Source organism: Mobula birostris, chromosome 15 (genome assembly GCF_030028105.1).
Source record: "Mobula birostris isolate sMobBir1 chromosome 15, sMobBir1.hap1, whole genome shotgun sequence".
NCBI lineage: Eukaryota > Metazoa > Chordata > Chondrichthyes > Myliobatiformes > Myliobatidae > Mobula > Mobula birostris.
In genome coordinates this window covers 1818373-1835963 of record NC_092384.1, presented here as the reverse complement: position 1 = coordinate 1835963, position 17591 = coordinate 1818373, and the positions used below count along the sequence as shown (strand labels likewise).

At 44.2% G+C, this 17591-nt stretch overlaps 1 protein-coding gene across 3 annotated transcripts in view; it reads right to left on the bottom strand.

The window, feature by feature from the left end:
- Window positions 1-17591, bottom strand: part of ciapin1 (cytokine induced apoptosis inhibitor 1) — a 46644-nt gene that overhangs the window by 20030 nt on the left and 9023 nt on the right. For all 3 annotated transcript variants that reach the window (XM_072279235.1, XM_072279236.1, XM_072279237.1), the window contains exons 3-4: window positions 4538-4687; window positions 475-551 (exon numbers count right to left, since the gene is read on the bottom strand). In XM_072279235.1, the coding sequence (XP_072135336.1) occupies window positions 475-551; window positions 4538-4687 (227 nt within the window). The remainder of the gene's footprint in view (window positions 1-474; window positions 552-4537; window positions 4688-17591) is intronic.

Sequence of the window (17591 nt, the reverse complement as noted above, 5' to 3'; positions counted from 1 at the left end):
GTGATGTACTGAATGTGATTTAAACATAGCCTCTCCCCTTTCATCCAACCCTCAGCAGCCTAAGGCCTCTCATTCACTCATACACCTCCACTTCTCATAATGCTTCCATGGGAGTTCCCTTAGCTCCTCTCTCAGATCTTCCTCTCACTCAATAGTAACCCAGACATCCCACCCAGAGCCATTTCACCCCACAATCTTAGTATCTCCTACAATGAATCTACTGCCCTTAGACACCCCAACCGTATACACTGTATGCCATCCCTCCCTGTACAATACAAGACAATGCTCTCCTCAATAATACTCCAAGCTCACCCTTCTCCCCTCTGCACCTCCCAATTGCCCTTCAAAACTGCTCTCTTTTCAAAGACACATCATACCAAAATTCCTCCCCCCAGTGACATTGCTGGCTCTCCCCAGCATGAACCAAGATGCCAGTTTTATCACTGATTAGACAGCGCCTAGGCTCAGACATACCTCACAGACCTCCGTAAAGCCAGCCAGTTTCAGTAGAGAGATGAGCTGTGATGCAGTCTTCAATCTGCCGTTGTCACCTAATATGGATGCAACAGTGTCACAAAAAACTCTGGGTCAATTGTTTAAGAAAAGTAACAAGATGGCTTGAGTCGCAAAACTAGATTGAGGTGCTTTTATCTACCTCAAAACAAGACAAAATCTGGAAAAAAAAACAATATATATAGCTACCCTCAGACTAAACACAAAAGAAAACTAACCCCAAAGCCTTGGTAACCTGAGGCTTATAACTGCTAAGCCCCTTCCCCTAGACCAACCAAAAGCTAATTAACTCAATGATCCAATTAAAGATGGTATCCTCCACCATCAGCACGCCTGTGCAGGTTGCTGCTGCCTCTGTATGAAACGGCTCCACGCAGCAGCTCTGGTTCAGACCCAGTCACTATTACTGCTGGGGATGAGTGCGCCATGTGCCGTCCATAGTCAGTGACGGACCTTCGTCACAAACAGTATATTGGGTCAGGGAGAGGTGCTGTCCATGTTAGTGACTGATATAATGCTCCTAGGACCAGGTTATCAGTTTAACCCTTTTCTACCATGTGTTGATACTTGAAACTCTTGGTGAGAGAATGACAACAGACTTACAAAAACAGAGTGAATACCCAACAACAGGAACCATGTTGGAAACTCAAATGTCAGCAAGCTCACTGTCCTGGTGTCCTTACACAACAATGATTTGGAGAGTCCAATGTGCATGGTCGCAAGAGGATGCAGAGGATTGTAGATTCCGCAATCTCCATCAAGAGCATAATCCTCCTCACCATCCAGTATCTCAATAAGGGGGCACCATCATTAAAGAGCTTCACCATCCAGCACAATTGAGGAAGTCAAACATTTAACATTTTAGGAATAGTTTCTTCCCTTCAGCCCTCAGATTTTTGAATGGTCCATGAATAGCACCCCTTTTGCACAATCAATTGATTTAGTTTTTGTAACTTATATTATTGTTTATGTGCTGCACCATACTGCTGTTACAAAACAGCAAACTTTGCATCATAATCAGTGATTATAAACCTAATACTGATTGTGAAATATTACTTGCTCTGACAGGAAAGCTGTTAATTAACTAGAATGTGATATCAACACTCCATGCAATGCAGGCACTCTGAAATAAATGTCAACATAGCAATCACCTTCCTTTCACACACAAGGACACCTGGATCCTTTGTTTACAAAGAATCTCAACTTTCTACTGAAAGTTAGTCACCTTACATTTTTCAACATTATAATCCATCTAGAACTTCCTACTCACTCACCAAACTGAGTGAATAGTCCTTTGCAGAACCCTTGGATCCTCCTTAGAAATTTACTTTCCCACCCCAGCTTTCCAGCAGTCAACATCAGGGGGACAGACAGGATATTCTGTGACGTCAGGATGGTGTGATGCCTGCCAGGTGCCAAGGTCAATGTCATCTCAGAGCAGCTGCAAAATATTTTCACGGGGAGTCAACTCTCAGCACATCACGGAAACCAGCATTCCCTCCATGGACTCTGTCTGCACTTTTTGCTACCTTAGTAAAACATCCAGCATAATCAAAGATCCCATCTACCCAAGACATTCTCTCTTCTCTCCTCTCCTGTTAGACAGGAAGATACAAAAGCCTAAAAGCACATATCACCAGGCTCAAGGATAGCTTCTACCCTGCTATTTTATGAAAATTAAATGGTTCCCACGTATAATAAAATGGATTCAACCTCACAGTCAGCCAGATGTTGTGATGCAGGTAGAAAGGGGGATGCTCTTTACCGACTACAGCTCAGCATTTAATACCATCATCCTTTCAAAACTAATCAATAAGCTCCTGGACCTTGACCTCAATATCTCCTTGTGCAATCAGACCTTCAATTTCTTCACTTGCAGACCCCAGTCAGTACGGATTGGCAGCAACATCTCCTCCACAACCACTATCAGTACAGGTTCACCACAAGGCTGTGTGCTTAGCCCCCTCCTCTACTCACGTTACACTTACGACTGTGTGGCTAAGTACCGTTCCAATGCCATATTCAAGTTCGCTCACAACATCACTGTCATAGGCCAAATCAAAGGTAGTGATAATACAGCATACAGGAGGGAGACCGAAAATATGGCTGAGTGGTGCCACAACAACAACAACCTCTTATTGAAGGCCAGCAAGATCAAGGAGCTAATTATTGAGTTCAGGAGAAAGAAATAAGAGTTTCATAAATCAGTCTACATTGGAGGATCGAAGGTGGAAAGGGTCAACAACTTTAAATTCCTCGGTGTTATTTCAGGGGACCGATCCTGGGCCCAGCATGCAAGTTCAATTACAAAGAGAGCACAGCAGTGCCTTTACTTCCTTAGGAGTTTGCAAAGATTCAGCATGACATCTAAAACTTTGACAAACTTCCATAGATGTGTAGTGAAAAGTATATTGACTGGCTGCATCACAGCCTAGTACAGAAACACCAATGTCCTTCAATGGAAAATCCTACAAAACTAGTAGATATGGCCTAGTCTATCAAAAGTAAAGCCCTTCCATTGAGCACATCTACATGAAACATTATTGTAGGAAAGCAGCATCCATCTTCTGGGACCCCTAACACCCAGAAGATGTTCTCTCCTTGCAGCTGCTCTCAGGCAGATGTACTCACACCACTGGGTTCAGGAACAGTTATTACACCTTAACCATCAGGCTCTTGAACCAAAGGGAATAACTTCACTCAACTTCACGCCTCATCATTGCTATGTTCCCTCAACCTCTGGATTTACTTGTAAGCACTCTTCCCCTGATGTTCTTAATATTTTTGGCTTATTAATTATTTGTTTTTTGTATTGGCACAGTTTTTTGTCTTTTGCACACTGGTCGAACACCCAGGTTGGTGTGGTCTTTCACTGATTCTGTTATGGTTATTATTCTATTATGGATTTATTGAGTATGCCCGCATGAAAATGAATGTCAGAGTTGAATACATACTTTGATAATAAATTTACTTTGAACTGGAACTTTGATGTCATAGAAAGATAAATGCCCCGATCTGATTTTATTTGACACTTCATAATTTTTTTACCAGAAATCCAAATATCCTGCATAAGCTGGGTATCCCTCCTCATCACTCTCCCTCTGATAACTGTTCTTGCAAAAAGTTTCATTATTTTAAACCCAGTTTGACCTTTCAGTTTCCTATTGTTTTCTCTCTAATGATGGAAAATACGATAGCATGGAGTTACATTTCTACTGTCACGAAGCATATAGCAAAGGGTTAATCTGCCTCTCTGAGGAGAGGCATTGAGTTGCTGTGAAGACTACCATTCGAAACTCAGTCCTAGTGGACTGGCACCAATACCAGAACAAGCCACATGATAGCATTGGGGGCTTTTTCCATTGGTTTACTAGTTTTGATTTAGGTGCTGGAGCACGAATGTTCATGGTAAAATTTCACACTTTAGTACAAAATGGGAGCCTCCAAACTCGTTTTCCAACAATACCCTTTCACTGCTGACAGGTCCCTCTACCATGTCTCTCCCATCCCCTCCAATTCTGCTTTCATCCTTCCCTGAATCTTGGACCTACAATGGAACCACAACAGGTCCCAGATCTCACATCGTGATCTCCTTGCTTTATGTTCAACAGACCAAACCCTGTCTTTTACACCATCCATTACCACACCACTCCTTACCATTACCAAGAGTACCTGACATCATTGACAATGATCCTGCTCCCTCGTCACCATGGGACTCGCTGCCTCTGTTTACCTTGCACTATCATTCCCCACCATTTAATGCCCTTCCAGCCAAGTGCAGTGTTGCCCTCCCTGCCTCTATACTCACTGAAACATTTCCCAGTTCCATTGAAGGGCCATTGACAATGTCAACTGTGTTTCACTGCCCACAGATGCTCTCTAACCTCAGCATGTCCATATTTTGCACATTTACTTTTTCAGCTTTGTATAGTTCACATTCTCATCAGTGTCTGCATTTTACCACTTCTCCATTCTATAAACATTGCACCTGTAGTAGATTACAAAATCTAAAGTAAAATGCCACCTGATATACACACGGGCTCCTTGAAGTAAAATCTTCCTCCAGGTTTCAGAACTCGAGCTATTTCAGCAAAGGTGTCAAAAGTGTGTTGACTTGCAGAGCCTGGCACGACACCAGAGAGCACAACGTCAAAGCTGGACTTCTTGTGAGCAGCTGGAAAGAGAGAACAGTAACTGATTCGCACTGACAGGAACCTGCAGGGTGCAGCCGGGAAGCAGCCACTATATAATCAACAGATCCTCAGCACAGTGACCCAGCATCAAAAGCAACTTACTTATTAGAGCATGTAAATATAAATAAAGACAAGAATCTTACGTTAGGCAGAGAAGTTTGTGAACTGTGGAATATGCCACCAGAGTTAAGAGACCACATAGAAGTGTGCAGGTCTCTGCTGGTGAGGAAGGGATGTGGATCAAGGCAGGAAATCATGTAGAGTACTCATGTAGAGGATAGTGACTGAATTTATAAAATCTCCTTTGCTGTTTTTCTACAATATTGGTAGCAGACCAGCAGACTAGAGAACCTACCTGATTTCAGCCAGGTACAGAACCAGTACTGGGTGAGTGTCAAAGCAACAATCTATGAACAATTTAGACCATAAGACCATAACACATAGGAGCAGAATTAGGCCATTTGGCTCAGCTAGTCTGCGCCACCATTCAATCATGGCTGATCCTTTTTCTATCTCCTCCTCAATCCCAGTTCCCAGCCTTCTCCCGGTAACCTTTGATGCCATGTCCAATCAAGAACCGATCAATCTCTGCCTTAAATACACCCAACGACCTGGCCTCCACAGCTGCATTTGGCAACAAATTCACCATCCTTTGGCTAAAGAAATTTCTCCGTATCTCTGTTTTGAAAGGGCGCCCCTCAATCCTGAGGCTGTGCCCTCTTGTCCTTTCCACATATACTCTGTCTAGGCCTTTCAACATTCGAAAGGTTTCAATGAGATCCCCCCTCATCCTTCTGAATTCCAGTGAGTACAGACCCAGGGTCATCAAATGTTCCTCGTATGATAACCTTTTCATTCCTGGAATCATCCTTGTGAATCTCCTCTGAACCCTCTCCAATGCCAGCACATCTTTTCTAAGATGAGGGGCCCAAAACTGTTCACAATACTCAAGGTGAGGCCTCACCAGTGCCTTATAATGCTTCAGTATCATATTCCTACTCTTGAATTCTAGACCTCTTGAAATGAATGCTAACATGGCATTTACCTTCCTCACCACCAACTCGACCTGCAAGTTAACCTTCAGGGTGTTCTGCACAAGAACTCCCAAGTCCCTCTGCATCTCAGATTTTTGAATTTTCTCCCCTTTTAGAAAATAGTCCACACATTTATTTCTACTACCAAAGTGCATGACCATGCATTTTCCAACAATGTATTTCCTTTGCCACTTTCTTGCCCATTCTCCTAATCTGTCTGAGTCCTTCTGCATCCTACCCGTTTCCTCATCACTACGTGCCCCTCCACCAGTTTTCGTATCATCTGCAAACTTGGCAGCAAAGCCATCTATTCCATCTTCCAAATCATTTGTATACAGCATAAAAAGAAGTGGAATACCAGCAGTCACTGGCAGCCAACCAGAAAAGGATCCTTATATTCCCACTTGCTGCCTCCTACCAATCAGCTACTGCTCTAAACATGTTAGCAATTTTCTTGAAATACAATGGGCTCTTAACTTGGTAAGCAGCCTCATGTGTGGTATCTTGTCAAAGGCCTTCTGAAAGTCCAAATATACAACATAAGTTTGTCGGGAAGTTGATCAGGGCCACACTCTCATTGGACAGGTCTCTCGACTGGGGCTTGAAGCTATGAACTTCAGATTCAAAGGTGAGCATGTCATCACTGAGGCACAGCCATCTTTGATTTCAGGACTTTGCACACACACACCTGGCTCAAATTAGCTCAATAGCAAATAGTGATTGACAGTAATGCTGTCTGGACATGAACCACAACCAAATGGGCATAAGTCAGCAGAGTGGTGCAGCTAGTAGAGCTGCTGCTTCACGGCACCAGAAAGCTGGGCTCAATTTTCAGATGCTATTGGTGTGGAGCTTGTACATTTTCCCTGTATCACATGGATTTCCCCTGGTTGCTCTGGTTTCCTCTTACATCAGTGGTCCCCAACCACTGGGCCGTAAAGCATGTGCTACTGGGCTGCGAGGAAATGATATGATTTGGCGATATGAAACGATATGTGTCAGCTGCACCTTTCCTCATTCCCTGTCACGCACTGTTGAACTTGAACACGCGCGAGGTCATCAGTGACCCAAGACGTGCAAAGGAATGGGTCCATGACCCATTTGTGAATGTCCCCGGTGAACCATCCATGTCAGCGTGGGAAAAAGATCAGCTCCTCGAGCTTGCAAATGACGGTGGGCTAAAAAGTATGTTTGACATAACATCTCTGCCGGCATTCTGGATCAAAGTCAAGGCTGAATATCCTGAGATAGCCACGAAAGCACGGAAAACGTTGCTTCCATTTCCAACATCATATCACTGCGAAGTGGAGTTTTCTGCAATGAATGCAATGAAAACTAAATTGCGGAATAGACTGGACATAAGGAACCCCTTCGAGTATCACTGTCTCCTATCACTCCTCAATAGGACCATTTTGTTGCAGGAAAACAAGCCAAGGGCTCCCACTGATTCGGCGTATTGGTGTGTTGCAATGATTTTATATGTTCATATGGGGAAAATACGTGCTGTGTTTAATATCCAAATGTTACTTAAAACGTTGTGATACTATTGACTAATAATTGACTTATCAATATTCATGCGAGGAAAATATGCGCTGTGTTTAATATTAAATTCGTTAGATAAACCCTTTTAGAAACGAAATTGAGTGTATTAGCCACTTATAAGCAACTTATAGTTGACTTACCACCTATGTTCCAGTCATGATTAACACCCCTCCCGCCCCCCCCCACCCCCCGGTTGGCCAGTCTGCAAGAATATTGTCAATATTAAACAGGTCCGTGCCCCTGTCCTACATCCCAAAGATTCGCTAATGGGCCAATGTAAATTACCCTGTGTACACAGTGGGAAATTCTGGGGAGAGTTGGTGGGAACATGGGGAAAATACCAAATGGGATTAATATGGGGATTAATAATTAGTGTAAATGGGTGTTTGAAGTCAACATTGTCGCAGTGGGCCAAATAGCCTGATTTTGTGCTATGAGGCTCATTGGTCAAGAAGCAGTCAGGGATATCTGACTACTTGAGCAATGGGGATGGCATAGCAGTTTGCATAACACTATTTCAGTGCTAGCAACCGAGGTTCAATTCCACTGCTTCTGTAGGGAGGCCATGAATAAGGACCTGATGACCAGTGGCTGTGCAGTGAATTGTGGGGAAAGGTAATCATGAGTGGCTGTGCAGTCAGCAGGGGTCTAAAGCCTAATGGTGTTGTAGAGAGTTAGGATAGTGGGATTAATAGCAAGTGAGGATCTCACATCCATTGGGTGAGCAGGCAGGCAGAGACTGATGTGTAGTGTGAGACTAAACGCCTTATGGCTGTAAATTGGTGACAGACACTCGGGAAGCAAACAGTGAATACAGGACAGAGGTTAATGATTAAGCATTAGGGTTAGGGTTAGCAACACATTTTTTGACATATGCTGGTGATATTAAACCTGATTCTGATGTATGGGATAAAGGGTTGCCACCCAGAAGACCGATGGCCTGTGCTCAGCAATTGGTTCCAAGGGGCCTGAAATGAGACTGATGGCCATTGACCGTACCAGAACATAAGAAAATAGGAGGAATAGGCCTGCCAGAGTGTTCAATATGATCATAGTTGATCTGCCACAGGGCCTCATTTCATCTTTTGTTCCAATCCCCCATTGTTCTCAATCCCTGGATCTTCCAAAAATGTACCTACTTCCTCTGTACTCAGTCTCCACAAAACTCTGGGATAAAGATTTCTACACATTTACCACCCTCTGCAAGAACACGTTCCAGCACACTTCAGCTTTAAATGTTAATTCCTAATCTCATAACAATGTTTCTTCCTTTGAGATAGTCATACTTTATTGATCCCGAGGGAAATCCGGTTTCGTCACAGGATCAATAAAGTATGACTACGATTACGACTGTTCTTTCATCAACAGGAACATCTCAACATGTAGTCTGTTATGCAACCTTACAATCTTATGTTTCATTAAGACCAGACCTCATTTCTTAACTCTAGAGAATATCATTAGACAAACTTCTCATTCCAGAAATTAGCCTGGTGAATCTATTTTGGCCTGTCTCATGTACCAGTATCTTCTTTAATAAATAAGGAACAAAACTGCACAGTACTCTAGGCAGGGCACCATGTGTACCCTGAACAACTGTACAATACTTTATACTATGTGCCATCCTGACCACTTGTTGTAACTGATACAACAGGAATTCTGCAGATGCTGGAAATTCAAGCAACACACATCAAAGTTGCTGGTGAACGCAGCAGGCCAAGCAGCATCTGTAGGAAGAGGTGCAGTCGATGTTTCAGGCCGAGACCCTTCGTCAGGACTAACTGAAGGAAGAGTGAGTAAGGGATTTGAAAGTTGGAGGGGGAGGGGGAGATCCAAAATGATAGGAGAAGACAGGAGGGGGAGGGATAGAGGCAAGAGCTGGACAGGTGATAGGCAAAAGGGGATACGAGAGGATCATGGGACAGGAGGTCTGGGAAGAAAGACAAGGGGGGGGGACCCAGAGGATGGGCAAGAGGTATATTCAGAGGGACAGAGGGAGAAAAAGGAGAGTGAGAGAAAGAATCTGTGCATAAAAATGAGTAACAGATGGGGTACGAGGGGGAGGTGGGGCCTTAGCGGAAGTTAGAGAAGTCGATGTTCATGCCATCAGGTTGGAGGCTACCCAGACGGAATATAAGGTATTGTTCCTCCAACCTGAGTGTGGCTTCATCTTTACAGTAGAGGAGGCCGTGGATAGACATGTCAGAATGGGAATGGAATGTGGAATTAAAATGTGTGGCCACTGGGAGATCCTGCTTTCTCTGGCGGACAGAGCGTAGATGTTCAGCAAAGCGGTCTCCCAATCTGCATCGGGTCTCGCCAATATATAAAAGGCCACATCGGGAGCACCAGACGTAGTATATCACCCCAGTCGACTCACAGGTGAAGTGTTGCCTCACCTGGAAGGACTGTTTGGGGCCCTGAATGGTGGTAAGGGAGGAAGTGTAAGGGCATGTGTAGCACTTGTTCCGCTTACACGGATAAGTGCCAGGAGGGAGATCAGTGGGGAGGGATGGGGGGGACGAATGGACAAGGGAGTTGTGTAGGGAGCGATCCCTGCGGAATGCAGAGAGAGGTGGGGAGGGAAAGATGTTTTTATGCATTCTTTCTCTCACTCTCCTTTTTCTCCCTCTGTCCCTCTGAATATACCTCTTGCCCATCCTCTGGGTCCCCCCCCCATCTTTCTTCCCGGACCTCCTGTCCCATGATCCTCTCGTATCCCGTTTTGCCTATCACCTGTCCAGCTCTTGGCTCTATCCCTCCCCCTCCTGTCTTCTCCTATCATTTTGGATCTCCCCCTCCCCCTCCAACTTTCAAATCCCTTACTCACTCTTCCTTCAGTTAGTCCTGACGAAGGGTCTCAGCCTGAAACGTCGACTGTACCTCTTCCTACAGATGCTGCTTGGCCTGCTGCGTTCACCAGCAACTTTGATGTGTGTTGTTGTAACTGATGCTAACTTTCTGTGATTTGTGCACGAAATCCCCTCAGTTCCTCTGTACTACACTCATTTACAAAACATTTAGATAGGGGTTCCCAAACTTTTTATGCCATGGACCAATGCCATTAAGCAAGGGGTCCACAGACCCCAGGTTGGGAACTTCTGACTTAAATATCGATTTCTCTTACAGAGTTGCACAACCTTCTGCTTGGCCACATAAAACTTTAATTGCCAACTTCTGACTCATTCACTCACACTATCTTGACCCATTTGCAGCAAATGTCCCAACATTTTCATGCTATCATCAAACCTTAATTCTCTACATTCTGCCCCATCCTCATTAATATCATCAGCAAATTAGACTTCATTGCAAGATAACATACTTCTCCTCATCCTATCAGCTCTTATCTTGTTCACCACATTTTGACAGGGCTCCTTACTAAGTGGAAAACAGGCTGATTGGCCTAGTAGTGAGCGGGAAGTGGAACAGTGCATACAGATTCACTCTGAGGGGAACTAATCGCTATTAGCCAGACAGCACTGGTGGGCCAAGTGGAGGATAACTGCTGCCACTGTCCAGAGAACACGTCTGGGACCACAGTCCATGAGGGAAAGGCATTGGTGGGAGCCCATGGCCAATGAATGTGTAGTATGACAGCAACTGATGCCTTCTGGTCATGCAGTCAGTGGGGAAAAATAGCTGCTAGCTGGTCAATGAGAACGAGAGCAATGCTCATCCAGTTCACAGCAGATGAAGTCTATTGGTCACTGTGAGTCATGTCAGTCTGAAGCTCAGCAGGTCAAACTGTGTATGATGCAAGTCTGGACCCTAGTAGGTCAAGGACTGAGTGGTCTGGGTCTGAGGCCAGTAGAATGAGTGTTAGTAATCGATTGATCAAGCAGTGAGTAGTCTGGGTCTGGAGCACATTGATTCAACAGTGCGTGATGTGGGACCATGGATCAGTAAGATGAAGAGGCATGTAGTCCATTGGTTAAGTAATGAGAGATGTGGTTCCGGAGCCCACAAAGTGCCAAGTGTCTGAGGCCCATTAGACAAGCAGTGAGTGGTATTGGTCTGAAGCCCTGGTAGATGAGAATGGATATTTTTTCTCATTGCATGTGCTTATGACATTGCAAGAATTCTCAGAGCACTTTTGCCTTGTCTATAGAAAGACTTGACTGAAAAAAATAGACAGCAAAATGTTGTCACAGTAGTTCATGCCTCTGCCCTTCAACTCCAGAGGCCAAGGTTCATATCTGACCTCATTAGCTGCCACGGATTGTTCCTGTACCCTGGACAGAAATCTACCCTAGGAAGGCCAAACTTTAAGGACGATCTAATTAAGTATGGCAGGATCCACTCCTAATTATTTTTTATTGATTTGTTTGTTTGTTTGTTTATTTAGAGAGACAGTGCAGAACAGCCCTTCTAGCCCTTCAAACCACACTGCCCAGCAACAAACAGATTTAACCTTTGCCTCATCATAGGGTAATTTACAATAACAAATTGACCTACTAACCAGTTTGGACAATGGGAGGAAAATGGAGCAACCACAGGAAACCCACGTTGGCATGGAAAGGAGCATTGAAACTTGCTTACAGAGGACACAGGAATTGAGCTCTGAACTCTGACGCCCCAAGCTGCCATAGCAACACGCTAACCGCTACACTACCAGAACCCACTTCTCTGGCAAGAATTCCCCACTCTGCATCGATAACTCTTCCTCCCATCTTCAACCACCCACCTCTTCTTGGACACCCCACTGGATCTCTGCCTCCTCTGCATCTTTTTATCTCTAATTGTCAATGAGACATCAATGTTCTCTTCTGCACTCCTCTCCCCTCCTCAAACCTTACCCCCTCTGAATGCACTGCTCTCTACACCAATCCCAAAGCTTACCATTAAACCGCAGACAAAGGGGATGTTATTGTAATGTGGGGGACTGACCTCTAACTTGCTGAGGCCAATCAACAGCTCCTTTTACTTATCCCTTGCAAGAATCCAAGGACCATTCAGAAATTGTCTCCGACACCATTAATAGCTTCATCAGCTCTGAAGAACACCCATCCACTGAGGCAAAACATAGTTTCCTTTACCCCACACTTCTCATTCCTACCTCGTACCCATGATCCACAAACCTGACTGCTCGGGTAGGCCCATTGTCTCTGCTTGCTCCCGCACCACTGAATTCATGTCCACATACTTTGACTCTATTCTATCCCCCTTGGTTCAGTCCCTTCCCACCTACATCCAAGACACTTTACGTGTTCTTGATCTCAACACTTCAGATTTTCTAGCCCCGACTGCCTCATTTTCACCATGGATGCCCAGTCCCTAAAAACTTCTATCCCCCATCAAGAAGGCCTTGAAACTCCCTGATTCTTCCTCCACAAAAGACCCAACCAGTTCCCCTCTACCACCACCCTCTTTTGTCTAGCAGAAATGGTCCTCATTCTCAACAATTTCTCCTCCATTTCCACCCACCTTCCCCAAATTCAAGGGATAGCCATTGGCCCCAGCAATGCCTGCATTTTCACTGGCTACAAGGAACAGTCCATGTCCCAAACCTTCCTTAGTAATGCTCCCCAACCCTTCCTGCGCAATATTGACAAATACATTGGTGATGCTTCATGAACACTTTACCTCCAACCTTCACCCTGCCCTTAAATTCACGGTCTATTTCTGATTCCTCTCTCCCCTTTCTCAATCTGTCTCCATCTCTGTAGACAAACTACCTACCAACATTTTTTATAAACCTACCGATTCCCACAGCTATCTTGACTATATCTCTTCCTACCATCTCCTGTAAAAATGCCTTTCTCAGTTCTTTTGTCTCCACAGCATGTTTCCAGAATGAGGCTTTCATTTCTGGACACCAGAAATGTCCTCTTTCTTCAAAGAATGGGGTATTCCTTCCTCTACCATTGATGCTGCCCTCCCCTGTATCTTCTCCATTTCCTGGACATCTGTACTCAACTAGTCTTCCTGCCGCTTTAACAGGGACAGAGAAACTCCTGTCCTCACCTATCACCCCATCAGCCTCCACATGCAACACATAACTCTGTGCAACTTCTGCCATCTTCGATGCCATTCTAACACATCTTTACCACTTCCCCCACACTCCCCCACCACTCTAAGCTCCCAGTGTGATTCCCTTTTCCATTCGACCCTCAGAGAGTCAGAGAATCAGAGAATGAGCAGCATCAAGTTCCTGGGTGTCAAGATCTCTGAGGATCCAATCTGATCTGAACAAATTGATGTAGTTATAAAGAAGGCAAGACAACGGCTATACTTTATCAGGAGTTTGAAGCTATTTGGCATGTCAACAAATACACTCAAAAACTTCTATAGTTGTACCATGGAGAGCATTCTGACAGGCTGCATCACTGTCTGGTATGGAGGAGCTACTGCACAGGACCGAAAGAAGCTACAGAAGGTTGTAAATCTAGTCATCTGCATCTTGGGCACTAGCCTACAAAGTACCCAGGACACCTTTAGGGAGCGGTGTCTCAGAAAGGCAGTGTCAATTATTAAAGATCTCCAACACCCAGGGCATGCCCTTTTCTCACTGTTACCATCAGGTAGGAGATACAGAATCCTGAAGGCACACACTCAGCGATTTAGGAACAGCTTCTTCCCCTCTGCCATCTGATTCCTAAATGGACTTTGAAGCTTTGGATACTACCTCACTTTTTTTAATATACAGTATTTCTGTTTTTGCACATTTTTTAATAATCTATTCAATACTCGTAATTGATTTAGGGTTAGGGTTATTATTATGTTGTATTTTATTTATTATTATTTTTTCTCTCTCTCTGCTAGATTATGTATTGCACTGAACTGCTATTGCTAAGTTAACAAGTTTCACGTCACATGCTGGTGATAATAAACCTGATTCTCTTCAGGCGCATATCCTTAAAAGCAACAGGAATGTTACACATGTCTGTTTACCTCCTCCCTTAGCTCCATTCAGGGCCCCAAACAGCACCTGTGAGTCTCTTGTATCTGGTGCTCCTGATGCAACCTCCCTTACATGAGTGAGAACTGACTTTAATTAGGGACCTCTTTGTCAAACACCTCCGCTCCATCCACCAAAAAACACAACTTTTGATTTTAATTGCTATCCTCATTCCTATTCTGACATGTCGGTCCACGGCCTCCTCTTTAGCCACAATGAGGCCATTCTCAAGGTAGAGAAGCAACAACTCATATTCCACCTAAGTGGGCCTCCAGCCTGATGGCATGAACTTCTTTTACTCCTCTCGATAATTTTTCCCCTCCTCCTTCCCTCTTGTATTCCCTATTCTAGTCTCTTACCTCAACTCTTCATCTGTCCATCTCCCCCCCCAGTGTCCCTCCTTCTTTCCTTTCTCCCATGATCCACTCTCCTCACCTATCAGATTCTTTCTTCTCCAGACCTTTCACTTTCTCACTTTCCCACCTGGTTTCACCTATCACCTACTAGGTTGTCCTTCTTCCTACCCCCTGCCCCCACCTTTTTACTCTGATGCCTTTCCTCTTCCCTTCTGCCGAAAGGTCCTGCTGAAGAGTCACGGCCCAAAACATCAACTGTACTCTGCTGAGTTCCTTCAGCATTTTGTGTGTGTTGCTTGGATTTCCAGTATCTGCAGATTTTCTCTTGTTTGTGATATTGGCTGTAAGGCCATAAGACATAGGAGAAGAATTAGGCCATTCAGCCCATCGAGTCTGCTCCACCATTCCATCATGGCTGATCCCAGATCCCACTCAACCCTATGCACCATCCTCGCCATTTTCTTTGCCTTCCCCCAGCATTCTTCTAAATTCCAGTGAGTACAGGACCGAAGCTGCCAAATGCTCCTCATAGGTTAACCCCTCCTTTCCCAGAATCGTCCTTGTGAACCTCTTGTGGACTCTCTCCATGACAACACATCTTTTCTGAGATATGGGGCCCAAAACTGTTGACAAGTGCGGCCTGACTAGTGTCTTAGAAAAGGCTCAGCATTATCTCCTTGCTTTTATATTCTATTCCCCCTGAAATAAATGTCAACAATGCATTTGCCTTCTTTACCACAGACTCAACCTGTAAATTAACCTTCTGGGAGTCTTGTAAAGGGACCTCTGCACCTCTGATATTTGAGCCTTCTCCCCATTTAGGTAATAGGGCTCTCAACAGTAGCTGAGATGTGGACCACAGATTACAACAGGAAATAGAAAAGATGTGTTGAAAGGGCAATGTGATGACAGTCATGGGAGATTTTAACATGCAGGTTGATTGGGAAAATCAGGTTGGTAATGGATCTCAAGAGAGTAAGTTTGTTGAATGCCTACGAGATGGCTTTTTAGAGCTTCTTGTTGTTGAGCCTACTAGGGGATCAGCTATAGAGGATTGGGTATTTAGGAAGCTTAAGGTAAAGAGTGTTAGGTAATGAACTGGAGGAGATTAGGAGCTGGTGATAATGTGATTGAATTCAACTTGAAATCTGATAGGGAGAAAGTTAAGTCTGACATAGCAGTATTTCAGTGGAGTAAAAGAAATTACAGTGGTGTGGGAAAGTAGTTGGCCAAAGTAAATTGGAAGGAGATGTTGGCAGGGATAACAGCAGAGCAGCAATGGCGTGAGTTTCTAGGGAAAATCAGGAAGCTGCAGGACAGATATATATCAAAAATGAAGAAATACTCAAATGGCAAAATCCATGGCTGAGAAAGGAAGTCAAAGCTAATGTAAAAACAAAAGAGAGGGCATACAACAAAGCAAAAAATAGCGGGAAGATAGAGGATTGGGAAGCTTTTAAAAACTTAGAGAGCAACTAAAAGAATCATTAGAAGGGAAAAGATGGAATATGAAAGAAAGCTAGCAAACAATATCAAAATGGACAGTAAATGCTTTTTCTAGTATATAAAAAATAGAGGTGAGAGTGAATATAGGACCTGTAGAAAATGAGGCCAGAGATATAACGGGGGACAGGGAGATAGATGGCAGTTGAACTAAATGAGTATTTTGCATCAGTCTTCACCGTGGAAGACACTAGCAGTGTGCCGGATGTTGTAGTGTGTGAAGGAAGAGAAGTGAGTGCAGTTACTATTACAAAGGAGAAGCTGCTCAAAAAGCTGAAAGACCTATGAGTACATAAGTCATCCAGACCAGATGAACTGCACCCTAGTGTTCTGAAGATTATTAAAGCATTAGCAATGATCTTTCAAAAATCATTGGACTCTGGCATGGTGCCAGAGGACTGGAAAATTGCAAATGTCACTCCTCTCTGTAAGAAAGGAGGAAGGCAGCAGAAAGGAAATTGGCCTGACCTCAGTGGTTGGGAAGACGCTGGAGTCAACTGTTAAGGATGAGGTTATGGAGTACTTAGTAACACAGGATGCAGAGGATGTTGTATACTTAGACTTTCAGAAGGCCTTTGACAAGGTGCCACACATGAGGCTGCTTACCAAGTTAAGAGCCCATAGTATTACAGGAAAGTTACTAACATGGTTAGGGCATTGGCTGATTGGTGGAAGGCAACAAGTAGGAATAAAAGGATCCTCATCTGGTTGGCTGCCAGTGACTAGTGATGTTCCACAGGGATCGGGTCGGTGTTGCAACGTTCCTTTCTATGCTGTATATCAATGATTTTGATGATGGAATGGATGGCTTTGTTGCAAAGTTTGTGGATGATACAAAGACTGGTGGAGGGGCAGGTAGTGTTGAGGAAACAGGTATGATACAGAAAGACTTAGATAAGGAGAATGGGCAAGGAAGTGGGAAATGAAATACAATGTTAGAAAATGCGTGGTCATGCACTTTGGTAGTAGAAATAAATGTGCAGACTATTTTCTAAACAGGGATAAGATGCAACAATCTGTGAAGCAAAGGGACTTTGGAGTCCTTGTGAAGAACACTCTAAAGGTTAACTTGCAAGTTGAGTCAGTGGTGAGGAAAGCAAATGCAATTTTAGCATTCGTTGCAAGAGTTTTGAATATAAGAGTTTTGATGTGATGCTGAGGCTTTATAAGGCACTGTTGAGACCTCACCATGAGTATCGTGAACAGTTTCGGGCTCCTCGTCTAAGAAAAGGTGTGCTGACATTGGAGAGGGTCCAGAGGCGGTTCACAAGGATGATTCCAGGAAAGAAAGGGTTATCATACGTGGAACTTTTAATGGCTCCGGGCCTGTACTCACTGGAATTGAAAAGTATGAGGGTGGGGGCAGGGGGGGTAATCTCACTGAAAGTTGCAAGGGCTAGACAGAGTAGATGTCGAAAGGATGTTTCCCATGGTGGGGGAGTCTAGGACAAGAGCCTCAGGATAGAGGTGCATTCATTTAAAACAGAGATGCGGAGAAATTTCTTTAGCAGACAGTCGTGAGTTTTGTTACCACGGGCAGCTGTGGTGGGTGCAT